Genomic DNA, 24,613 nt, shown 5'->3' on the forward strand with positions numbered 1-24,613 from the left:
GGCCCCCGCCCGCCGGTCTCCGCCCTCCTCCTCTTCCTCCTCCCCCCCGCCCCGGCCGCCCCTCCCCCGCCGCTCGGGAGCGGAGCCTGCGAGACGGAGAAACTGGGGCAGAAGTGAAGATGGCGGCGGCGGCGGCGGCGGTGGCGACGGCTCCTCGCCTGTGACGCGCGGTGCGGGCTTGTGTCCCTCCCCACCTACCCTAATCCGGACCCCCTCCCGCCCCCGGCCGCCGCCGGTTACCACACCGTGCCCGTAGCCCGCCCCTCTCCGCCCTCCCGGGTCGCCCCTTTCTCCCCAGCACCCGGCTGTCTCGGGTCCCGGCTGGGGGCCTCGCACTCCCTGGCGCCGTCGCCGGGGGAGCGGGTGGCGCCTCGGTGCGCACCGCCGGGCTTGCCGGGTCGCGGACACACGGCCGGCACGGAGAAGGCGGCGGCGGCCCCTGCGCATTTGCTTCCCTCCATTTGGGGACTGGGAGGCGGAGGCGACGGCTGTGGGTTTTGGGGAGGGGAAGGGGGTCCGGGGTGGGGGCGGGCGAGAGCAGGAGAGGGGGCCGTCCTCGGAAGGAGGACGAGAAGGAAGCACCATGACGTCCATCCATTTCGTGGTTCATCCGCTGCCGGGCACCGAGGACCAGCTCAATGACAGGTAATAGGGACGGCGGGCCCCGGGCGGGGGAGGGGCGCCGCCTTCCGCGCCCCTCCCCCCCACGGGCCGGGACGGCGGGTCCCCCCCCACCCCAGTGTTGACGCGCCGGCCGCCTGGGAGGGTGGGGTGGGGTCCTCGCTGCCCCCTTCCCCACCCTTCCGCCCGGCCAGGACCCCTTCCCGCGGGAAACTTGGCGACCCCAGGGAGGGTGGTGTTGAGGGGCCGCGCGCTGGCCGCGAGGCCCGCGGAACGACCGGCGGAGCGCGCTGCAAACCCCCCATGCCCGCCCGCGAGGAGCGCGTGGAACTCGGCGGGGCTGGGCTGGGCTGGGCTGGGGGGCGCCGGTTTTCTTGGCTAGGGTTGGGGGCGGGTGTCGGACTGTGATGACCGCCTCGGCCCAGGCCGGAGGAATCCATATTAGTCAAAGTTGAATTGAGACAGACAATGCGGATGGGATATGGTGGAGGTTAAAAAAAAAAACACAAAAAAACAAACAACAAAAAAAGAGGGATGAGGAGACGGAGGGGTCGGGGGAGGAGGGGGTCCCCGGGGTAAGCTTGGCCTGGACCCCCGGCCCTTGGGAGCGGGAGATGGAGCTGGTCCCGCCTGGCCCCAGGACCCCGGGGAGCCGTTCCGCCAGATCACGGGTGGGGAAGCGGTGGGGGGGGGAGGAGGAGGAGGAGGAGGAGGGAAGAAGCGCCATGATTATTGTTATTATTATTAAATTTGAGCCCCTTCAGTGAGGTCCACTCGCTCTGTCGGGGGTGGGGGAGCGGTTGGGGTTGCCTTCGCCTCTGCAGGCCCTTTCAGCTCCAAGGCCCAAGGGGTGGGAGCTTTTTTTTTTTATTCTAATGATAGTGTTTTCCTGAGTTGTAATTTGACAGCTGAAAACCGTGCGTAGCGTGTCAAAGGCAAACTCTTGAGGTTTGCAGTTCACCATGCTGCTTTCTGTGAACGCGCTGTGAATTTCTGGTTTGGGTTTGCTCAGGCGGAGGAGGAATTATTATTTTTTTGGTCTTTGATTAAGAGGCTGTTTTGGTTTAGATTCCTCTCCTTCCGTCCTCCGCCGCGCCGGTGCCAGTTTAGGATATTGGATAGCCGAGCCACATGCTCTGAGTGGGGGGAGCTGAGACGGAGCAGAAAAAAGTTCCTTGGCGAAACAGGCTCCTAGGAGGCGGAGGGAGGAGGAGGCCTCCGTGGAGATCTAGTGATGGGGGCCACATGTGAACGGGACCAGAAGTGGGGGTTGGGGTGTAGCTTGACACCTCCGGCTCCCCGGGTGCACTGCCCAGGCCCGTTCAGCAGTTGGGTACAGCTTTTGCTCAGTGGCCTGCCGGCTGAAGTTGCCCAACGCTGGGGTTGTGGTGCACTTTCCGGAGAGGTTGGCCTGGACCTCCATGCACCTGGTCACCTGGGGGTGGGATGGGGGCGGGAGGGCCGCAGCCTCTGAACCCGAGCTGCTGCTGCTCACCCTGCTTCTTGCCCTGGCCTGGAATTTGTTCAATCGCTGCCGGAGCCATATTGTATTTAATATGTTGGTGAAACTTGAAATAAGTTTTGAAAAATACTCTGAGTTGTTTAATGTGTTGTTGTCTTTCTTACTCTATTCTATTCAGATCGTTTTAAGGATATTTTGTGTATTTCAGGACCAGGTTAGTGGTGGGGATAGCCCTGTCTTCATTCACAGACTCGGTTGTTAGGGCTTGCTGTGTAACATGCCTTTTAGTTTAGAAAATTGTACCAAGAAGTAGGGCTTGCCCGGTGTGTTAGTCTTAGCTGTGTTTCCCAAGGTTGATCTAATAGGCCGTGTATTAAAGCTTATTAAAGCGAGTAAACCAGTGTTGGTACTATGATTGGTTTTTACGCATTTCTTTTGCTTGATGTATTTGAGAATTTACAAGTAATGCAGCCTTTTTAAGCTATGTAACTTTTTTTGGTAGTACAGGGAAATAATTAGCTTTGTTTTTCATTCTCACAGAGGTGGTATGAAGTATTAAGAATAGAACATTATATGAGTTCTTTTTGATGAAATAGAGGAAAAGCAAAGTGGGTTTGAGTTGTGCTGTAACACGCACCACAGGCTGGTAGGGTTTGGGCTGTGTGGGTGGATGTGGCTGCAGATGGTCGGGACAGTCCTGCAGTCTGGCTTTGGGGTGAGGAAGCAGACTGGTCGGAGCTGTTTGGTGTCTCTCCTTTGAAAGCAAAGATCCTTTTAGCATTTCAGGTTTAAAGTAATAAGACAGGTGGAGTGCTTGAGAGAAAAACTTCCAGAAGAGATCCAGTTTTTGAAACTTTTAAGTAGCTGGAAGCAGTAGTCAAGAATATTTTCATCAGATTATTTTTTTCTTAGCATATTTTACTGAGGTATGATAGTAAAAAACAGTGTGCTACTTTAAATTTTTTAAAGATTTATTTTATTTTTATTGCAAAGTCAGATATACAGAGAGGAGGAGAGATAGAGAGGAAGATCTTCCATCGGTTGATTCATTCCCCAAGTTGCCGCAACAGCCAGAACTGAGCCGATCTGAGCTTAGAGCCTCTCCTGGGTCTCCCACGTGGGTGCAGGGTGCCAAGGTTTTAGGGCCATCCTTGACTGCTTTCCCAGGCCACAAGCAGGGAGCTGGATGGGAAGCGGGCTGCTGGGATTAGAACTGGTACCCATGTGCAAGGGGAGTACTTTAGCCGCTGGGCTACAATGCTGGGCCCAATTATTTTTTAAATAATTTACTTATTTATTTGAAAAGCCTTGTTGGGAGGTGAGACAGACTGCTGGTTCCCTCCCCAAAGGACCCCAGTAGCTGGGGCTGGGTCAGGCCAGGCTGAGGCCTTGATCCTAGGATTCCTTCTGGGTCTCTCACATAGGTGGGAGGGACCCAAGCACTTGACTGTCTTCTACTGCTTTCCCAGGAGCGTAAGGAGGGAGCTGGATCGAAACTGGAGCAGCTGGGCTCATGTGATGCTGGCTTCAAAACTTGCTGTGCTACATCAACCCCTGCGCCTTCATTTTAACGTGTCTGTGAGAATCAGAGAAAATGATACATGAAAGTTCTGAGAGAAAAGAAGTATAAAAAGAATTAACTCTTTAAAGGAAGTAAAATTAGGCAGTAAGGTACTGTAAGTAAGATTTGGGGGCCTTAAATCATCAATATTTTTTTCCTAAATAAGTTTCATTTGAACACTCAGGCAGATTAAAAGTCAAATATTTTCTTCAGTTTAATAATACTAGTCCTGTGTCTTAAGTGTCTTTTTTTTTTTTAAAGGTTTTTTTTTTATTGGAAAGCCAGATATACAGAGAGGAAGAGAGAGAGGAAGATATTGCAGTGATTGATTCACTCCCCAACTGGCACAATTGCTGGAGCTGAGCCTATTCGAAGCTAGGAGCCTGGAGCTTTATCCGGGTCTCTCATGTGGGTACAGGGTGCCAAGGCTTTGGGGCCATCCTCGACTGTTTTCCCAGGCCACAGTCAGGGAGCTGCATGGGACGTGGGGCTGCCTGGATTAAAACCGGCGCTCATGTGGGATCTTGGCACATTCAGAGCAGGGACTTTACTGCTAGGCCACCACACCGGGTCCTCAAATAATTTTTAAAAAACACATTAGAGTGCCCGGTACTGTGGCCTAGCTGCTAAAGTACTCACCTTGAATGCTCTGGGATCCCATCTGGGCACTGGTTCTAATTTCAGCAGCCCCACTTCCCATGCAGCTCCCTGCTTTTGGTCTGGGAAAGCAGTAGAGGATGGCACCAAAGCCTTGGGATCCTACATCCGTGTAGGAAACCCGGAAGAATTCCTGGCTCCTGGCTTTGGATCAGCCGTTGCAGTCACTTGGGAAATGAATCATCGGATGGAAGATATTTCTCTCTGTCTCTCCTCCTCTCTCTGTATATCTGACTTTGCAATAGAAATTAATAAATCTTAAAAAAATTTTGAAAGGCAAGGTTAGAGAGAGGGAGAAAGGAGCTAGACAGATCTTTGTCCACTAGTTCACTCCTTTGGTGGCTGTGTGGTGGGCTCTTTGCCAGGCTGAAAGGAGCCAGGGACTTCTTCCAGCATGGGATTGGGCCTTAAGCACTTGGACTGTTTGCCCTGCTGTCATAGGCTGTTAGGAGGAAGCTGGATAGGATGTAGAGTAGCCAAGACTTGAACCAGCACCTGTATGGGTTGCTGGTACTGTAGACAGTGGCTGAAGTTGGCTATGCTATAATGTTTCTGACACAAACTTTTAATTTTACGTATTTTTAAAACTTTTTTTTTTTTTTGAAAGGCAGATACACAGAGAGGAGAGACAGAAAAATCTTCCATCTGCTGGTTTACTCCACTAATGGCTGTGGTGGCCGGAGCTGAGCTGACCAGGAGCCAGAAGCCTGCTCAGCATCCCTCGCGCGGGTACAGGGTTTTAAAAACTTGGGCCGTCCTCAACTACTTTCCCAGGGCACAAACAGGGAGCTTAAAGGGAAATAGAGCAACCAGGACACGAACAGGTACCCATATGGGATCCCAGCATATGTTTAGATGAGGGTTTAGCCTTTAGGCTATCTTGCGCGGGGCCAAACTTTATTTATTTTTAGGAAATACTTATTTGAAACACAGTTACAGAGAGAGAGGGATGGAAAGATTGATCTTCATATCCTGCTTTATTTCCCAAATGGCTTCAATGAGAAGCTCCATCAGGGTCTCCCATGTGGGTGACAGGGCGCAGGTGCTTGGGTCATCTGCTGCTGCTTTCCCAGGCACACTGGGTGGAAGCTAGACATGAAGTGGAGCAGGGGGACCTGAGCTGGCATCATATGATATGCTAATGTTACAGGTAATGGCTTAACCCTTGCAACACAGGGCCATCCCCTTAAACATCCTGGTTTTTTTTTTAAGATTTATTATTTTTTGTTGGAAAGTCATATTTACAGAGAAGACGATATATAGAGAGGAAGATCTTCCATCCGCTAGTTCACTCCCCAAGTAGCTGCAGTGGCTGGTGTTGAGCCGATCTAAAGGCAGGAGGCAGGAGCTTCTTCCAGGTTTTCCACATGGATGCAGGGTCCCAAGGCTTTGGGTCATCCTCAACTGTTTTCCCAGGACACGAACAGGGAGCTGGATGGGAAGTGGAGCAGCCAGGATATGAACGGTTGCCTATATGGGATCCAGGTGGATGCAAGGCACGGGCTTCAGCCATTAGGCTGACGTACTGGGCCTTCAAACATTTGAAATATGTGAAAAGTAAAGAAAAATGCTTATCTGATTTTTTTAAAAGAATTGTATTTTCTAACTTGTTGATACTAATGATGCCAGGATGAAATTGATGAATTTGGGGATTGCTCAGGCAGCAGGAAGGGAAGGGCAGAGATTTGGGTGTTTGCTGTAGCTTCCCAGAGTGATTGCTAGGGCCCTGGCAGGGTTCTTTGGCCCCCATAATTCACCAAATTGAATTCGACTCATTCAGCCCCTGTGATCCTTTGCTGACATTTGGATTTCTTTGCCATGAATCCTTAAGTTAGTATTGTGTTATGTCAGGGGTACAGCAGGACAGCTGGGGTTCTGCTCGTGGGATGAGGGTTGGGAGAGAGGGGAAGTGCCAGCCCAGGAAACCCTCGAGGGGCTGGGGAAGTCCTGCCCAGCGGGCTTTGTGCTGAGGCAGACACTGGCCTGAGATTCCTGGAGTGCATCCCAGAAGACATTGGGACCTACCACAGCAGCTGAGGGACACATGACAGTCTTGATTTTTTTTTTAAGGGTTCAGTGATCTTTGCATTATTTCACATGGCCTGTGTTCCAGACCAGATGTGCTGTCTCAGACACCCCAGCCTTAGAGCAGTCACCCATCCTGAGAGTTTTTATTTCCTCCTCTTGGTTCCTGGCTCCAGGACTCAGGGACTGCCTTCTGCCTTAAGGACTGGTCAGCCCTAGCCATGTCCCAGGCTAGATGAGAGGCCTATCTTTTCTCTTGCTCGTCTGTTTACTCTCTTGGCTTTTCTAATATATATATATATACTTTTTTCAATTTACTGAAAGGCAGAGTTACAGAAAGTGTTGGAGAAACAGATTTAATATCTATTGGTTTGCCCTCCAAAAAGCTGCAGTGCCTAGATCTGGGCCAGGTGCCTCCAGTGGGTCTCCTACGTGGGTTCAGGGGTGCAAATACTTGGGCCATGCTCTGCTGCTTTCATAGGTGCATTAGAAGGGAGTTCGACCACAAATGAAGCAGCTGGGACCGGAACCTGTGTCCATATGGCATACTAGTGTTCCAGGCAGAGGCTTACCTGCCGTGCCACCACACCGGGCCCAGGGAGAGGTTGTTTAAGGTGATGTAGGAGGGACATGCCTGTCCTCCTGCCTACTCGTGGATGACGAGTTGTCCTGTGAGCTTTTTGCCTTTTGGCGTTTTGTGTGCATTCATGAAAACCTTGGTTTGGGTGTTTATATCAAAGTAGTATTTCTGCAGGTAAGACAGTTTGGACAGGAGTTTGAAGTTCCTGTTTTTTTCAAATGTCACCTACTTCACCTGAAAGGTTGACAGAGTTTCTGTCTTCCGGTTCATTCTCCAGATGCCCCCAGGTACTGGGGCTAGGCCAGGCTGGACCAGGAGCATGTCGGGGACCCAAGTACTTGCTCTGTCACCTTCTGTCTCCCCGCAGATACATTAGCAGGAGCTGCAATGGGGACTGGAGCCTGTGCTTGAACCTAGTCACTCTGTTATGGGATGTTTACATTCCAGTTCCAACAAAGAGCTAAACAGCTACTCCCTGGGTCAGTTTTTTTCTGTTGTCACATATGTGCCATTGCAGTTGACTTTGAGGAGTAGAGACCAGAGATGCCACTCAATGTCTTATAGTGTGTTCGAGCCCACAGCAGAGTTACCCGGTTAGCCCACAGTGTCAGTTGTGTTGAGGTTGAGAAGCCTTGTGTTAGATTATCCGCAGCACACATTGGTGGGAAAAATGGAAGTGACTTTTATTGAAGAGCAGTTCAAGCAAATTTGAATAACAGACAGTTAACAGAGGGAGACAAAGACCAGGAGTTTCCATTACTGATTCGCTTTCAAGTGGATTGTGCAGTGGCTGGACCATGCTGAAACCAGGAGGCAAGATCTTCATCTTGGCTTCCCATGTGCGAGGCAGGGGTCCATAAACTTTGGCTGTCTTCCACTGCTTTCCCAGGCGCATCAGCAGGAAGCTGGATTGGAAGTGAAGCATTAGCTAGAACTCAGAGGATGTTGTTCATCACAGTTGGTAGCTTAATGCACTGCACAATACTAGCCTCAACTTAAGCAGTTAACTTAGTCTCAGCACAGGACTGTTTAAGTTAACGAAAATTGAATAGGAATTTATATCAGTTCCTTGATAGCTAGTTAAATTTTAGGTGCTCTAGCCATATGTGGCTACTTGCTGCAGAGTGGACAGAGTGTGTATACAAGAGCTGACATCTCTGAGAGCTGTACCTGGGTAGTGTTGGCCCAGGGAGTGCAGTAGAGAGACAGGGCTAGTGTGAAGCCAGGAACCCTCGTGGGTGACAGGAGCCTTAACTGCCGCATCTCAGGTGCATTAGCAGGATGTTGGGTCAGAAATGCAGAAAGGATACTTTCAAGCAGTGGCTTAACTTGCTGTGTCACTATGCTCACCCCTAGCAAAATTGTTCAATCCTGCACTATGGTGTAGTTTGCTGATATTCTGGCTACGGTCTCTGTATCCCATATGGCTGCCGATTTGCATTGTTTCTGCTCCACTTCTGCTCCACTTCCTGCTAATGCACCTGGGGAAGCAGTGGAGGATGGCACAAGTCCTTGAGTCCTTGCCCCTGTGAGGGAGACCCAGAATAAGCTCCTGGCTCCTGGCTTTGGATCATCTCTGGTTGTGTTGCCACTTGGGGAGTAAAGCAGAGGATTGAACATCTTTCTGTTTGTTCTCTGTAAATCTGCCTTTCCAATAAAAATAAATAAGTCTTTTAAAAAATTGCTACCTCTTGGGCCCAGCTCGGTGGCCTTGTGGCTGAAGTTCTTGCCTTGCGTCTCCCAGAATCCCATATGGGCACTGATTCTAATTGCGGCAGCCCCGCTTCCTATCCCTGCTCCCTGCTTGTGGCCTGGGAAAGCAGTCAAGGATGGCCCAAAGCCTTGCGACCCTGCACCCACATGGGAGACCCGGAAGAAGCTCCTGGCTCCTGGGTTTTGATCAGCTCAACTCCAGCCATAGTAGCCACTTGGGGAGTGAATCATCGGATGGAAGATCTTCCTCTCTCTCCTCCTCTCTGATTATCTGACTGTTCAATAAAAAATAAATCTTTAAAAAATGATAATAATTTAAAAAATTGCTACCTCCTTTTCTCTAGTTGATGTAAATTAGGTTGCTTTTTGTTTCTGCCTTTATTCCTCCTCTTTCATAGTTCCCTGTTTGTAAAAAAAAAAATTCTGTAGGAAAATGGAAGAAGAACTATCTAAAATGTTCTATACCATCACTAGTGACATTTTGTTGACTTTAATATACTTTTCTTTCTTTTTTTTTTTTTTAAAGATTTATTCATTTTATTACAGCCAGATATACACAGAGGAGGAGAGACAGAGAGGAAGATCTTCCGTCCGATGATTCACTCCCCAAGTGAACCGCAACGGGCCGGTGCGCGCCGATCCGAAGCCGGGAACCTGGAACCTCTTCCGGGTCTCCCACACAGGTGCAGGGTCCCAATGCATTGGGCCGTCCTCGACTGCTTTCCCAGGCCACAAGCAGGGAGCTGGATGGGAAGTGGAGCTGCGGGGATTAGAACCGGCGCCCATATGGGATCCCGGGGCGTTCAAGGCGAGGACTTTAGCCGCTAGGCCACGGTGCCGGGCCCAAAAGGTTTTTTTTTTTTTTTTAACTTATCTAAAATAGATTTATCTGTTTTTATTGAAACATCAGATTTACACAAAGGAGACACAGAAAGATCTTCTGTCCGCTTATTCACTTTCTAGGTGACCGCAGCGGCTGGAGCTGAGTTGATCCAAAGCCACGAGTCAGGAGCCTGGAGCCTCTTCCGGGTCTCCCATGCGGGTACAGGGTGCCAAGTCTTCGACTGCTTTCCCAGGTCACAAGCAGAGAGCTGGATGGGAAGTGCAGTAGCTGGGACATGAGCCCCTGCCCATATGGGTTCCTGGTGCTTGGAAGGTCAGGATTTAGTCACTAGGCTCCTGAGTCAGGCCCGGGTGAAAATTTTGTGTACCTGTCTTTTTAGGAAGCTGGACTCGGAAGCAGAGCAGGGAGTTAAAACGAGGCACTCAAATACAGGGCACCAGCATCCCAGGTGGTGTCCTAACTGCCAGACCAAAATGCTTACACCTGTACTGGTTGACATAGTCCACCTTAGGTTCTCTGCCCAGTTATTCGCTGCCAACACTTGGCTGGGGTAGTTGATCAATCTGTTCTGTCCTCTGTCTTCTGTAATGGTACCAGGTGTTCTTTGCAGACTGCAGTGTACTGTCATGTCCTCCATATGCACCTGCATATGATGTCCACTGCTCTAAGCCATTGAGGAGGCCCAGCTCTTACACATGCACTCCACGGTCAGACCATGGAATTTGCAATTCTCTCCATGGTTGGGGTTCTGAGTCCAGCAATTCAATTGTGGGGATTCCCATACAAACTTCATCTGAGATGATCCCAGACCTGATTCTTGTGTGTGCTTGCCAGTACAGGATCTGTCACAGTCTGTCACCCCAGTCAGCTTAGGCACATGCTGGTGGTTGGAGTTGCTGGATCAGTTCTGTCTTTAGCCCTTGTCTTTTAAACAAACCAATGGGTGTTACAGCCCAGCCTGATCCTGGTCACCACACACTTGGGCCTTCGCGTACATTAGTAAGAGTTGCAGCCTAGTTGGAGTGACCCACAACAACCACCACAAGGCCCGCCCCCTGCCTTGGTTCCTGTGCTTGCCAGTATGTATAGCAGACTGGTCCAGTCTGTTCCACATCCCATTCAACTCTCATACATGTCAATGGGTATTGAAGCATGGTTCAGTCCAACTAACCCCTCTATCCAGCCTACACACGTGCTGGTGTGTGTCGCTCTGTCTAGCCATGCCTGTCCCAGTCCTGGTTTTCATGCTCACCAGTCGGAGTGACAACCCAAGAGGGAGGTGCCCACTGTTTCCCTACTAGTCCCACTCCCACTCCCAGATCTTTTTTTTTTTTTTAATTTATTTTATTTTCATTGCAAAGTCAGATATACAGAGAGGAGGAGAGACAGAGAGGAAGATCTTCTGTCTGATGATTCACTCCCCAAGTGAGTGCAACGGCCTGTGCTGCGCCGATCCAAAGCCAGGAGCCAGGAACCTCTTCCAGGTCTCCCACACAGGTGCAGGGTTCCAAGGCTTTGGGCCATCCTCTGCTGCCCTCCCAGCTCATAAGCAGGGAGCTGGATGGGAAGTGGAGCTGTGGGGATTAGAACCGGCACCCATATGGGATCCCGGTGCCTGTTCAAGGCGAGGACTTTAGCTGCTAGGCCATGCTGCCAGGCCCCCCCTCCCAGATCTTGCATTCTGCATTTGGTTATGCAGTTTAACTTGACAGAATTTGCCCCCTCTGCCAGCATCTGCCAGCTGATGCTGCAGCAAAGCCCAGCTCACCCATGCCCACTCTGGCTTATGTGTGCAACAGAAGAAACAGTCAACCAAGCCTGGCATTTTCCTGATCCAGCTCACGTGAGGCTAACAAGTGTTGTAGCCCGGCCTGGCCTGGTTTGCCCCAAGCCAACTCATGCTCTCCAGTGGGAGTGGTGTTCTAGCAGGGGAGTCCCTCGCAGCCCCTCTACTGACTTTGCCTCCTCCCCACTTGGTATCACATGTGCTGAGTGGGTGCTGCGGCGCAGTTTGGCATAGCCTGCCTGACCTTTGCATTTGCCAGTGGATGCTGTAGCTTGGCCAAACCTGGCCTATCCCCAATTCCAGCTCAGGTTGGTGGGGACTATAGGTTAGCCCAGCCCATCCAACCCCCAGTCCTGGCCCTTGTGTGAACTAGCTTGTGTTGTGACCCAAGCTAGCCTGACCCACACTCCATTCTGACACTCAGATTCACCAGTGGGTGATATGACCCGGTCCAGCCTGGTTCACCCCTGGCCTGTGCCAAATGTATGCCTGTGGGTACCGTTTCCTGGCCTGGTCTGGGCTGCTTCCTATCATGGTTTTTGCGCTCACTTACAGGGACTGTGTCCTGACAGGAGTTCCCCAAGCTCATACTCAGGATTTCTCCCAATGTCAGGTCTCACGCCCATCAATGGGTCAATGAGCCAACCCTGCTTAGTCCACCTCCCATCTTTTCAGGAACAGTGGCCTTTCCTGACTGGCCCTCACCCAATCCTGTTTTTACTGTTGGTTGTTACAGCCCACCCAAGCTTTATGCACACCTAGACACAGCTCACACATGGCTCATCAAGGGCAGCCATGTCCAAACTAGACAGCAGGCCCCACTCTGGCCTTCTCACTCAGTAGTGGGAACCACAACCCAGCCAGGGTGTCCTCTTTATTCCATAGCCAGGTCTGTTCCTAGCCATAGATCGTGTGCCTGCCAGTGGCACACAGCGTCTGACCCAGCTTGGCATAGCCCCTCACCTGTCTTGGCTTTTGCCTTTGGATGCTGTAACTTGGCCTGACCTGGCGTGCCCCTAGTCCCAATTCTTGCTGGTGGGTGCTGCAACCTGGCCCTGCTCATTGTGCTCCCATCCCTGGCTCATGCACATCAGTAGGTATAAGAACCTAGCCTGGCATGACCTGTGCTCCAACCTGGTTTCTGCCAGGGAGGTAAGGTTTGCTCGGCCCTGCCCAGTCCACCCCCTTCCAAAACCAAATCACACATTTGCCATCAGTTGAAACTACGTTACCCAGCTTCCCCGACCCTAGACTTGGACCATATGATCACCAGTGAGAGCTATGACCCACTAGGGGAGTTTCCCAAGTTCCCCTGTTAGGCCCACTTTCATGCCCAGATCTCAAGAATTCTAGCAGGTTTTAGGTCCTTGTCCAGCTTAACCTGCCCCTCCATCTTGGGCCTTGTGTGAGCTGGTAAATGTTGTGGACCATCATGCCCCACACCCTGTTTTAGGATGCACAAGCTTCTCCTGCAGCCTGGATCTGTCCAGACTATTCTCGGTTACTGTACCCATGAATTTGTTAGGTTCTGTGGTTACACCTAGTTCAGCCCATCATCACCCCAGCTCTGGAGCTAACCAGCAGCACTTGTATTTCCATAGGGTTTGGCCCACATATCCCCCACAGAATCTGCCCTGGGCCTGGTTCTCTCGTGTGCTGGTTAGTATAATGGCCCTGATGTGACCTGTCCAGTGTTCCGACGTTCAGTCAGGTACTGGGATCTAGTCCTAGACAGGCCCCTAGCCCTAGCTTTCGTGTGGACTGGCGTGTGGTGGCCAGCAATGTTCCATTGCTAACAAGTCATGCTCTGGATTCCCATGTGTGCTGGTGCATGAGTCTGACCCATTCAGATCTTTTGGTCTCCCCTGCAAACCACCAGGTCTTATTCCCTTCACTTACCTGCAAGTACAATGTCGTTGGGAGTCCCTCAGGATTGATTCCTGGCATAAACGTACAGTGGCCTTATCCATGGATGTCCCTAGGCAGTGATTCCACTCCCTCAAGAGCCAGGAGCTTGCTCCCAGGTGGCCATCAGGTGAAGCCAGGCGCTGGTTGGTGCTGTGGCCACCCGCAAGCCTTGAATTTGCCCAGTGCTTGGGGCAAGGGCCCAAAGCATTGATTCTGACCTGGCTCAGATGCCCTGAGCAGCCTCCACACTGCTGGAATGTCTGTCCATCCAAGCCCGGAGGACAAACTCACCTTATCTGTTCTTAACTGATAGTGGTTGGTTTATCCAAAAGTGAGTTGAACTTGTCCAGCTAATGCTGTGATGCATCCAGAAACCTTCTTCAGAGCTTTCAAGTAAGCACACTCATCAAGTGGATTTGGTTGAAGTATGGATAGGCTTAACTTCACTTTTCTTGCCAGGCTTTTGTTTTTGAGGGGCTTGCATTCTGCTGCTTAAAGGGCTTGCCTGATCTGTTGAGAGGAGAGGGCTGTGTGCTGTGGCAGTGCTCCCTGTTTTGCTTCTGGTCGTTCTTGTGGAGGACAGGAACTGCTTTGCTCTGCCCAGGTAGTTGCTAGCAAAGAGTTCAGTGTAAACTTGCTGGCACTTGCTCCTCAGGGTTCTTGTTGGGGCTCTGTCACTGCTGAGGAGGCACAGAGCCAGAAGTCAGTGTCTCCCACAGTAGCATTTGCCAGTTCATGTGGGCTGCTTGTGTTGGCGCCTGCTCATCTTTGTGCAAGAGCTGAGAGCTACAGAAGGGTGTGTGCAAGCCTGCAGTTAGTCCACGTTTGGCTGCCATGGTTTACCATCCCGAAACTGTTCCTGCTTTCATAAAACTGGTTGAGTGGTGGCCACACTTGAGAGAGTGTGTGTTTTACTTTTCTTCTCTTGGCCTGCTCAGCTTCTCTGAGCACTGCGGGAATAAAAATCTCTGGCTGCTCCACTCCTAATCCGGCTCCCTGCTGATGTGCCTGGGAGAGCAGGCAAAGATAGCGCATGTTCTTGGGTCTCTGTACTCATTTGGGGAACCGGAAGGAAGCTCCAGGGCTTGGCCTTGGCCCAGCCCTGCTTTGGTTTCGCCTTGGGGAATGAATGAGCAGGTGAAAGATTGTCTCCTTCTTTCCATCTCTTTTCTTTCTTTCTTTTCTTTTCTTTTCTTTCAAATAAGTAAGTTAAAAAAATAAGCAATCTGATAAGAAGATTCAGACTTTGGAAAATCCTGGGACATTCTAGAACTGATAGTAATTTTCTGAGTGGCATGATAACTTTTTAAAAGATGTATTTATTTTTATTGGAAACAGATCAGATTTGCAGAGAGAAGGAGAGACAGAAAGATCTTCCATCTGCTGTTTCCGGGAGCCAGGAGCTTCTTCTGGGACTTCCACATGGGTGCAGGGTCCCCAGGCTTTGGGCCATTCTCCACTGCTTTCCCAGGTCATATTCAGGAACTGGATGGGAAGTGGAGCAGCTGGGACATGAACTGGCACCCTTATAGGGTCCCAGCGCTCATAAGGTGGGAGATTTAACCATTGAGCCATCACACCAGGCCTGGCATGATAACGCTAACCAGTTTTTCTTTAGTGAAAAATTTTTCAGCAGCAAATAATGAAACCTAGCCAAATAGTAAAATCATTTATTGTGGTGGCTTTTCCCAGGTCATAGAGGATTTGATTTAAATTAGCACTGCTCATAGTGTCTTGTGTGGGCCTGTATCTTCATGAGCACCAAAACTTGAGAGCTTTTGTGTAAAAGGCTCTTAACATACTCTGCTTCGTTTGAAGTTTACGGGATAAGAGCAAATGTGGCTTCTTTCCTCTTGGAGTACAGGTTCAGGTTGTATGGCTGCCTGTTTGAGAATAGGCTGATTTCATTTACCCCTTAAGAAAGGCTTGAGGCTGGAGTATTTTTGTTGTACCATGAAATTTTGAAAAATTACATTTGTTAAGTAAATGGTACCTCCTTTCTCAGAACTTTGATATTGAAAGGACAACTTTTGGTGCAGTTGTGAGTGTTGATTCAAAGAGCTGGAGCAAACTGAGATTGTGTTTCAGACGTAGGCTAGTTTGGCCTGTGTGCATGCGTGCCTTGCCACTGCCTGCCCAGAGCGTGGAAGCTGTTAGATCAGCTTACTTGTTCAGCACCTCCACACGGGCTGCTGATATGCAAATTTTGTGCTAAGCTAGGGGTGGTTGGTATGTTTCACTTGCTACAGCATTGTTTCCTGGGTTTTTGAGTTAAAAACTGGAACTTTTTTTAACTGATAGGAGAAGTTTAGAGAAGAGTGCGGAAGTACATTCTTGGGCTGAGGGGCTGACGCCAGATGAGCATGCCATTTACTGTTTTCCTAACTTTTTACTTTGAAATCATTACAGACTCACTCAAGTTCAGAAGAGCAGTGGAGAGATCCTGTGTACCCAGTGCCCAGGTTTCCCCCAGTGGTAACATCTTATTACACCAGATAGCTTTGACATCTTTGACAAAATAGTGGAGATAGAAAAGGAACATTTTTTTCCATGTGTGTTTTTATTGTTTATTTTTCAGATTTATTTATTTTTAAGTATTTATTTTTTAGTGGAAAGGCAGGTATACAGAGGAGAGAGGAAGATCTTTCATCTGTTGGTTCACTCCCTGAGTGGCCTCCATGGTCAGAGCTGAGACAGTCCGAAGCTAGGAGCCAGGAGCCTCTTCCAGATTTCCTACACAGGTACAGGGTCCCAAGGCTTTGGACTGTCCTTTGCTGCTTTCCCAGGCCACAAGCAGGGAGCTAGCTGGAAGGGAAGTTCAGCAGCTGGGATATGAACCGGCACTGGTATGGGATCCTGGTGGATGCTAGGTGAGGATTTAGCCTATAGGCTATAGCGCTGGACCCCCATATGTGTTTTTGAAAGTTGCTTATTTCTCTTACCACAGAAGACACATATTTAGAGAAAATTTGGTATTTTCAGATGATAACTAAAAAGATAATTTGAGAAGCAGAAAGAGACAAGGGAAAGAGTAAGAGCTCCCATTTGCTGGATCACTCTGCAAATAGCCATTCTCAGAGACGGGAACAATGCAAGACTTCCCACATGAAGGGACACAGTCACCTACTGCCGCCAGGGCTGCACTGGCAGGAAGTGATGTCACATGTGATGATGTTGCTCCTAGGCCTCCCAGTATCAGCATGTGTGCTCCTAAATGGTAATTTTACATTGTTGAGGTTTACACTGTGTGATGATTGACTTTTTTGTCAGTTTTGTCTCTGTGAACCATGATATCGTGGTGAGAAGAATGTACATTGGGACTAAGGATCTGAGATTTGTTCTGACACTGACCGTGTGACCTTGAATAAGGGGTAGAAAGCATTTGTAAAATGAGAGTAAAATGAGAGTTGGATTAGAGAGTTTAGATTTGTCCTCTCTGTTTTGGTGCCTTTGGGATTGTGGTAGGGAAAAGGGTTTTTGTGTCTAATTGGTTCAGAGAGAGAACTGTGTGTGATTATCTTAATTTCTTTCACCTGATTTTGCTAATAAATGGAATAAAGTGAACAAAGGAAATGAGAAAAGAAGTTTAACTCGATTCAGCATTGAGATATCAAGCTGACTGAACCTCGTTGAACTCCAGTTTACTGGTGGGTGGAGGGAAGGAGGATTGAAGTGCTGATAATACTAGGGACCGGGACCAAGGAAGGAGGACCTAATGACTGAATCTGAGTGTCCTTGGGAAGGGCTGTGGAGGCAAGGGTGCCGGGCTGGGGACTGGGTCATCCTTTGACTTGAACTCTTTTGATGCTAATAAATTTTAGTTTATAAGCATTGAAGATGCTTCGAGCAACCAGGCCTTCATCATAGGTGCTTGCATTTGATGTTGATAAGGTTTGCTTTTTGAAGATTTGTTTACTTACTTATTTGAACGAGTTACAGGGAGAGACATAGAGGGAGAGCTTTCATCTGCGGATTCACTCCCCAGGTAGCAGCAGCAGCCAGGACTGAGCCATGTTGAAGTCAGGAACTTCCTCTGGGCCATTTTCCACTGCTTTTCCCAGACCTTGAGCAGGAAGCTGAATCAGAAGTGGAGCATCAGGGACATGAACTGGCACCCATATGTGTTGTAGGCAGCAGCTTAGCTCACTGTGCCATAGTGCTGGCTCCCACTGTTAATAAAGTTTTGAAGTAGTTTGACTCTCTTGCTTTGATTAAGGACAGTTCATGATAGCTTGCTCTTTTTAAAATTTGCTTTTTATTTGTAAAAGATAAGAAGGATAAAAAGAAAAGCTAAGGTTTATCCATCCAAGGATAAAAAGAAAAGCTAAGGTTTATCCATCTGTGAAAACAGGTTGCCTTACCCCTGTGTTTTGATTTAATGGTGGAAGAAAGTTGGCAAGAGGGAAGGGGATGCTTTGAAGAGTAACCTCAGAGAGTCAGCCTTTACTCCATGTCCACAGGTCAAGGTCAAGGTTAAGCCTTTGGCCTCCTTATGTGCCTCCAAGGTGATGCAGCATGGAGATGTTTACACTGAGACCAAGTATTGTTTGACTCATTGCTGTATTGTCAGTAAATAGTTCAAGATTATATATGGAGATATGTATCCACATCTAATCATGCGATATATGTGATATAGCATTTTGTATCATACTTTAAGTCCCTAAAGTGGTAAGAAGTAGCAAAAAATGCGTTTCTAAGTTAAGATGTCCCTGTTTAATTCTTTCATGTTTTACAATAAATATTTATCTTTGGAAGGCTTGTTTTGTCACATTTGTTGTAATGAGTGAATATCAAGTATGATGTTACTGTGATACTTGAAAATACTTGTTGCCACTTAACCACAGTTCTTATACGGCTACGGGGTGATTCCATGCATTGTAGGGTATAACTCAGAGCTGAAGAGTCGAGTTGAACTTGAGCCGTCTGGTTGTTTTGTGCAGTTGTATAATGTTGAGCAAGTCATTTTCCTGCGGTGAGTCTCACTTTGACTCATTTATAAGATGAGGAGATGTATTTGATGTCCGGAAGTGCATTTCAGCTTTTGAGTCTGTGTGGCTATGGGATGCTCTTTTATGAGTTGTATTTGATACATGGTAGTTAGTTAGCTCTGTCATTTTACTGTTTGGTGCTTGTTTCCTGCTTCACACCTGCTCTTTTGCCCTTTTTTGTACCCCTAGTAGGTATTTAGGAGTAGTGGACAGAGAAAACAGTTCTAAACTCTTCCCATCATTTTAAAAAATATTTTATTTTTATTGTAAACTCATACAGAGAGGAGGAGAGAGAGAGAGGAAGATCTTCCGTCCGATGATTCACTCCCCAAGTGAGCACAACGGTCAGTGCTGTGCCGATCCGAAGCCGGGAACCTGGAACCTCTTCCGGGTCTCCCACGCGGGTGCAGGGTCCCAATGCATTGAGCCATCCTCGACTGCCTTCCCAGGCCACATCACAAGCAGGGAGCTGGATGGGAAGTGGAGCTGCCGGGATTAGAACTGGCACCCATATGGGATCCTGGTGCCTGTTCAAGGTGAGGACTTTAGCTGCTAGGCCACGCTGCTGGGCCAAGCATTAAATTTTTTAAGGGTTTGTTTATTTATTTGGAAGGCAGTTACAGAGCAGAGGGACAGATGTCATTTCCTAGATGTCCAAAACAGCTGGGTGGGCTCCATCTGTATCAGTTTTCACTAACTTTAATTGTTCTAGGTATAACATTTTCACTTGTCAGAGGTGTGTATGTGTGTTTTGAGGAATTTCAAGATGTTGCTCACTAGATGCAATGAAATCTGCAGAGTGTGAGGCTTGCAGTGTCACCTTGCAAATATTTTGCATTGGTTTGCATTGTGTTGTCAACTCCATCACCATTAGCTTAACCGTAGAGGACATGGAAGTCATTGGCCAGTCGGCCAGGTTTTGTACTTGTTAAGCTTGTAGGGATGCTTGCAGAGCATTTTTCTGAGATGAGCGGTTGGTGAAGGACTTAGCCTTGTCAGCTTTTGTTTCCTTTGGCAGTCTCTTGGCTTTGAGAGATGAGGAATGAGACACAGTGTGCATTGCTGGGTGTGACTGCTGAGAGTGGGCTTGTCAGGGCTGTATTCATCACTAGGGCACGTGAAGTGTAGTTTTTTGTTGGGATTCCCAAGGATTGGTTTATTTTGAGCAAAGGTTTACTATTCAGATGAATCTGGTTAAGTAGTTTCACAAACAAGACATCCATAATTAATGTTTCAGGAAGTTCACAGATGAAGATTAAAATAAAGTTGTTTTTTAAATGTGCACTATTAAAAGAATATATCAAAGATGAGTCTTTAATGAAGTCTTATTAACATATCAGATATATCAGTGATATTGTAACCAGAGATCCAGGGCCAAAGAAAGTGTCGAGGTTTTCTTTGATAATCATCCTGAAATATTTTTTTTATTGATTGGCGGTGAGCCATTCTGAGCTTAAGGGATCAAGTCATGATGATTATTATCTCACAGTTGTGTGTTCAGCTCAGGTTTTTTTGTTTGTTTGTTTTTGTTTTTAATGTATTATTTTATTGGAAAGGCTCACTTACAGCGGGGAGAGACAGAAAATTTCCACTTGCTGGTTCACTCCCCAGATGGCTGCAGTAGGCTAGAGATGATCTGAAGCCAAGAGCTGGAGCCTCTTCAGGTCTCCCTCCTAGATGCAGGGTCTTAAGGACTTGGGCCACCCTCTGCTGCTTTTCCAGGCCATAAGCAGGGATGGGAAGTAGAGCAGGACAGGAACCGACACCCGTATGGGATCCTGGTGCCCTCTGTGGGGTGGATTAGCCTGTGGAGCTCCAGCACTGGCCCAGGCTCAGTGGATCTTCTGTAGTTGAAATTGGTGATAGCTGGGATCATCCAGAAGGCGTCTGCACTGAACATTCGGCTGGAATTCTGGCTGGAAAGCTGAAATTCCCTGGCATAGCCGCCTCTGTGCCTTTAATGTAGGAAGGCTTCCGGGAAGCTCCACTTCTCTCTGGCCCTGGGAAGGGGCGCCTGGCAGGAGTGCTGTCTTGTGACCTCGCCCTTGAAGCCACGTGGCACTACTTCTGCTTCCTGTTTTTGAGGAGCAAGCCACAGACTAGCCAGTAATCAAGGAGAGAGCAACTAGACTCAGCCTCTTCATGGAGGAGTGGCAAAAGATTTATAATACTGAAAACAAAACCACAATGATTAAGGTAGATGATAAATATATTTACTTAGAGGTGCAGGTAACAGGAATGTTTCAGAAAAGATTGTTACTATATGTGAGACTATCTCATGAATTTGATGGAGAATGTATACTAAGAAAAGCCACAAGTGCGTTTTGAAAATTTTATACATCAAAGTCAATATATTAAAGTATTTATTTTCAAAATAAGCCTTTTTTTAAGTTTTATTTTTATTGGAAAGTCATATATACAGAGGGGAGGAGAGACAGAGAGGAAGATCTTCCATCCGATGATTCACTCCCCAAGTGCCCAGATTGCCCAGAGTTGTGCTGATCTGAAACCAGGAGCCAGGAACCTCTTCTAGGTTTCCCACGCAGGTACTAGATCCCAAGGTTTTGGGCCATCTTCAACTGCTTTTGCAGGACACAAGCAGGGAGCTGAATGGGAAGTGTGGCTGCTGGGATTGGAACCAGCACCCATATAGGATCCCAGTGTGTGCCAGGCAAGAACTTTAGCTGCTAGGCTGCCACGCTGGGCCTAAGATAAGTATTTTTTTTTTTTTTTTAACGAAATTTAGGAATTTCTTGTATTTGAAAATAGAGATAGTGAAGAATTGTCATTTATGCCCTTGGACATGTCATTTATGCAAGTCATTTTTTGCAAGTACTTTTATGGACTTGCAACTACTAAGGAACATACTAATCAGATTTGAACTTCACAGTTAAATGGTTTAATATCATTGAGATACCTCTCAACCCCCACAGTGAGCATCCCAGTCAGACTGACAGGAAAGTTGCTATAAGTGTGTTTGCTTCATTGGTGTTGCTCATATAGTCAGGTGGTTAATTGGGCATGTTAGGAAATGTTAAGCATTTGATATGTTCTGAGACTTAGAGTCAAGTGTGGGCTACTGATTAGTTCTCTGCTAGGACTATGCTCTCTCAGGGTATATCCTGTGAAAGTGTTTTCTTTGAAAAATGTGTTGGAAAAAATGCTTTCCTTTGCTCTCCGACTGTAACGCTCAACAGAGAAGACTGCTGTTAACAGCTTGGGCGCTTCTCCGTATGAAGGAGACACCATGTGCTTGTCTTTCAGATCATTTCCATCCTGGATCCTCGTTTTAGCTAACATCACATCCTACAGACTTAGGGCTCAGTCCCTGAGATTGCTTCCCTCCCTCCGTGCCCACTTCTGGAGCAGGTGGAAGGCCCAGTTTGTTTTCTGTGGTATCTGATGAGCTACAGACTTGAAGTTTGTTAAATTTGCCTGAGTGGTTCATAGGACAAAGGAAACATGACTTTACAGTTACCTGTGAAGGATAGTTTAATGATAAGAAGCCACCACCAGACTGATGAAGAGATCCACAGGGTGTTGTCTGAAGGGTCCAGGCGAGTGAGCTTCTTTTGTCCTTGTGGGCCTGGAGTTGTTTGTGTTCTTGTTCTGTTGGAAGGCTCTCCACACCTCTTGGCGGAATGGTGATTGCGCTGCTGCCCACTCCTTGCCACTAGTATCCCAATCACAGTGCCAGTTAGAGTCCTCCTTCTCTGAACTGATGCACTTGGGAAAAAGACTTGGCTGTTGGGCTTTTATGAAGGCCACATTACATATGAATGACTAATTAAACTCTTGACCATTGGTCATTAATTTGTTTTGCCTCCTGCTTGGAGGTTGGGGGTAGGGGTAAAAGTCTACCCTCTAATCGTGCCTCAGTATTTCCAGTGACCAGCTGTCATCCTGAAGCTAACTAACTAGGGCCACCGGTCATCGATCATCTCATTAGCATAGAAAAAGACACTTCCAGCCTGATGTGGTGGCTAAGCAGTCTAATTCATCCCCAGTGGGCTTGCTGTCAACCCGTATGGGTGCTGGTTTGTGTCCTGGCTGTTCCACTTCCAATCCAGCTCCCTGCTATTGGCTTGGGAAAATGGCAGAGGATGACTCAAAGCCTTGGGACCCTGCACCTGTGTTGGGGGGTCCTGGTAAGAAACTCCTGGCTCCCAGATTTGGACCCGCCCAGCTCCAAACCTGGTGGCCATTTGGGGCATGAGCTAGAGGATGGAAGGATCTGTTTCTCCTTCTCTCTGCATGTAACTGACTTTCAAGTAAACTAAATACATCTTTAAAAATATACTTTCAGGCTAGCACGGTAGCCTAGTGGCTAAAGTCCTCATGTTGCATGCGCCGGGATCCCATATGGGTGCTCGTCCTTATTTTGGTGGCTCCACTTACCATCCGGCTCCCTGCTTGTGGCCTGAGAAAGCAGGAGTCTTGGGGGTCTTGGGGGTCTTCTGTCAAGCAAGCCCCGAGATTACCAAGGGATTAGACCACAGCCTTCTGCAGCAGTAACACTGGAGACAAACTGAAGGTAAAGGATGTTTGTTTAATTGAGAGAAGTCACAAGTTTATCTAGAAAAGGGCAGGCAGAAGGTAGTCCCAGCAGTACTTCCACTCAACAACATTGTGACTGGCTAACAGATATGTCTATCTTTTTGGACCCTCCAATGAAGTTGAAGGTCAGGAAGCATAGGAACCTGTGTCTAGGGCAAATTGTTACTTGCTGAAAAGCAGGATGAATGTAACATTTGACTTCCTAGAGTTGTTTACAAAGGAAGTCCTAGCACAGCTAGTTAAAGGAGCACAGAGGAGAGACCAGGGTGCAACCCATCACTTTTTGGTTTCACGCCCAGTGAACAGGCCATGTTGGAGCCTGAGTTAGCCAAGGACACAGTGTGCCATGTGCCTCTGGCTTCCCATATGGGCTAGGCAGGCAGAGATCCGGGGCGATCTCCCACAGGGATCGCCTAAAACCTTGAGACCCTGCACCCACGTGGAAGACCTAGAAGAAGCACCTGGCTTCTGGCTTCGGATCGGCACAGCTCCGGCAATTGTGGCCAGTTGGGGAGTGAATCATAGGAAGGAAGATCTTCCTCTCTGTCTCCTCCTCTCTGTATATCTGACTTTCTAATAAAAAAAAATAAATAAAAAGACACTTTCCCAAGTGTTTTAAGAGTAGTATGTCTTTTTTTTTTTTTTTTTTTAAGATTTTATTATTATTGGAAAGCCGGATATACAGAGAGGAGGAGAGACAGAGAGGAAGATCTTCCATCCGATGTTTCACTCCCCAAGTGAGCCGCAACGGGCCGGTACGCGCCAATCCGATGCCGGGAACCAGGAACCTCTTCCGGGTCTTCCACACGGGTGCTGGGTCCCAAATCTTTGGGCTGTCCTCGACTGCCTTCCCAGGCCACAAGCAGGGAGCTGGATGGGAAGTGGAGCTGCCGGGATTAGAACCGGCGCCCACATGGGATCCCGGGGCTTTCAAGGCGAGGACTTCAGCCGCTAGGCCACGCCTCCGGGCCCAGAGTAGTATGTCTTAAAATGGACAGAGACCATGTGTGTATTCCACTGTGTTGCAGTAAAGAATTGTTTGGCTCCATTGTCCAGTTGGTCAGTGTTGGACTGAATGATTGTTTTTTATTTTCTCAGAGACGTCTGCCTGAAATGACTTGGGTTTACAGCTGCTATGAATGGAGATTATAGCATGTGTAGGGCCACTGTGTGCCAGGCATTGTCCTAGGTACTGAGCCTACAGCGGCTTTCAAAGGAAACCTTTAAGCCAGCTCTGACAAAGAGTGCCAGTTATCTGGGGCTGTCCTCTGCCTGCAATGCCAGCATCCCTTATGGGCACAGGTCAAACATCCTGGCTGCTACACTTGAGCTCCCTGCTGGTGTGCCTGGAAAGCTGCAGAAGGTGGCCCAAGTTCCTGACTATTGGATGGAAGATTTCCCCCTTTCCCTGCCTCCTACTCCTTTTCCCTCTCCCTCTATGACCTTGACTTCTGAATAGGTATATCTCTTTTTAAAATGTAGCCTGCCACTGATGAAAAGGAAGAAGACACCTGTTTGCACCTAAGAGGGTTTTAGGAATTTTTGTTTATCTGAAAGAGGAAGCTGATATTTACTGATTCACTCCTGAAAGGTAACAGCCCAGGATGGACTAGCCCCAAGCTGGGAGCTGGTAACTCAGTCTAGGTTCAGTTCAGTTAAGGATCCAGTTAACTTGGACCATCACCTGCTGCCTTCCAGGGTACACATTAACAGGAATAGAATGTAGAGCTGGGATTTGAACCCAGACACTAATGGTGTGGGTGTCCCCAGTGGCAGGTTAACATGTTGTGCTGCATGTTGTTTCTTTAGATGAAAGCAACTTTATTTTGGCTGTGCGTTGTTAGTTGCCAGGTTTATCATTTTGGAGAATAGTTTTTCTTGAGGATTTTGAAGGCATTGTGTCATTGTTGT

The 24,613-nt window shown here is 48.2% G+C and overlaps 1 protein-coding gene across 6 annotated transcripts in view; it reads left to right on the top strand.

Moving 5' to 3' along the window:
- Positions 1-43: 43 nt before the first annotated feature.
- The window catches only part of UBR5 (ubiquitin protein ligase E3 component n-recognin 5), a 137,387-nt gene continuing 112,817 nt past the window's right edge, over positions 44-24,613 (top strand). For 4 of the 6 annotated variants that reach the window (XM_058668563.1, XM_058668566.1, XM_058668565.1 and 1 more), the window contains exon 1: positions 44-645. In XM_058668563.1, coding sequence (XP_058524546.1) covers positions 584-645 — 62 coding nt within the window. In that variant the 5' untranslated portion in view covers positions 44-583. The remainder of the gene's footprint in view (positions 646-24,613) is intronic. The other 2 variants (XM_058668564.1, XM_058668568.1) reach the window with 1 other exon arrangement.

Source organism: Ochotona princeps, chromosome 9 (assembly GCF_030435755.1).
Source record: "Ochotona princeps isolate mOchPri1 chromosome 9, mOchPri1.hap1, whole genome shotgun sequence".
Lineage (NCBI taxonomy): Eukaryota > Metazoa > Chordata > Mammalia > Lagomorpha > Ochotonidae > Ochotona > Ochotona princeps.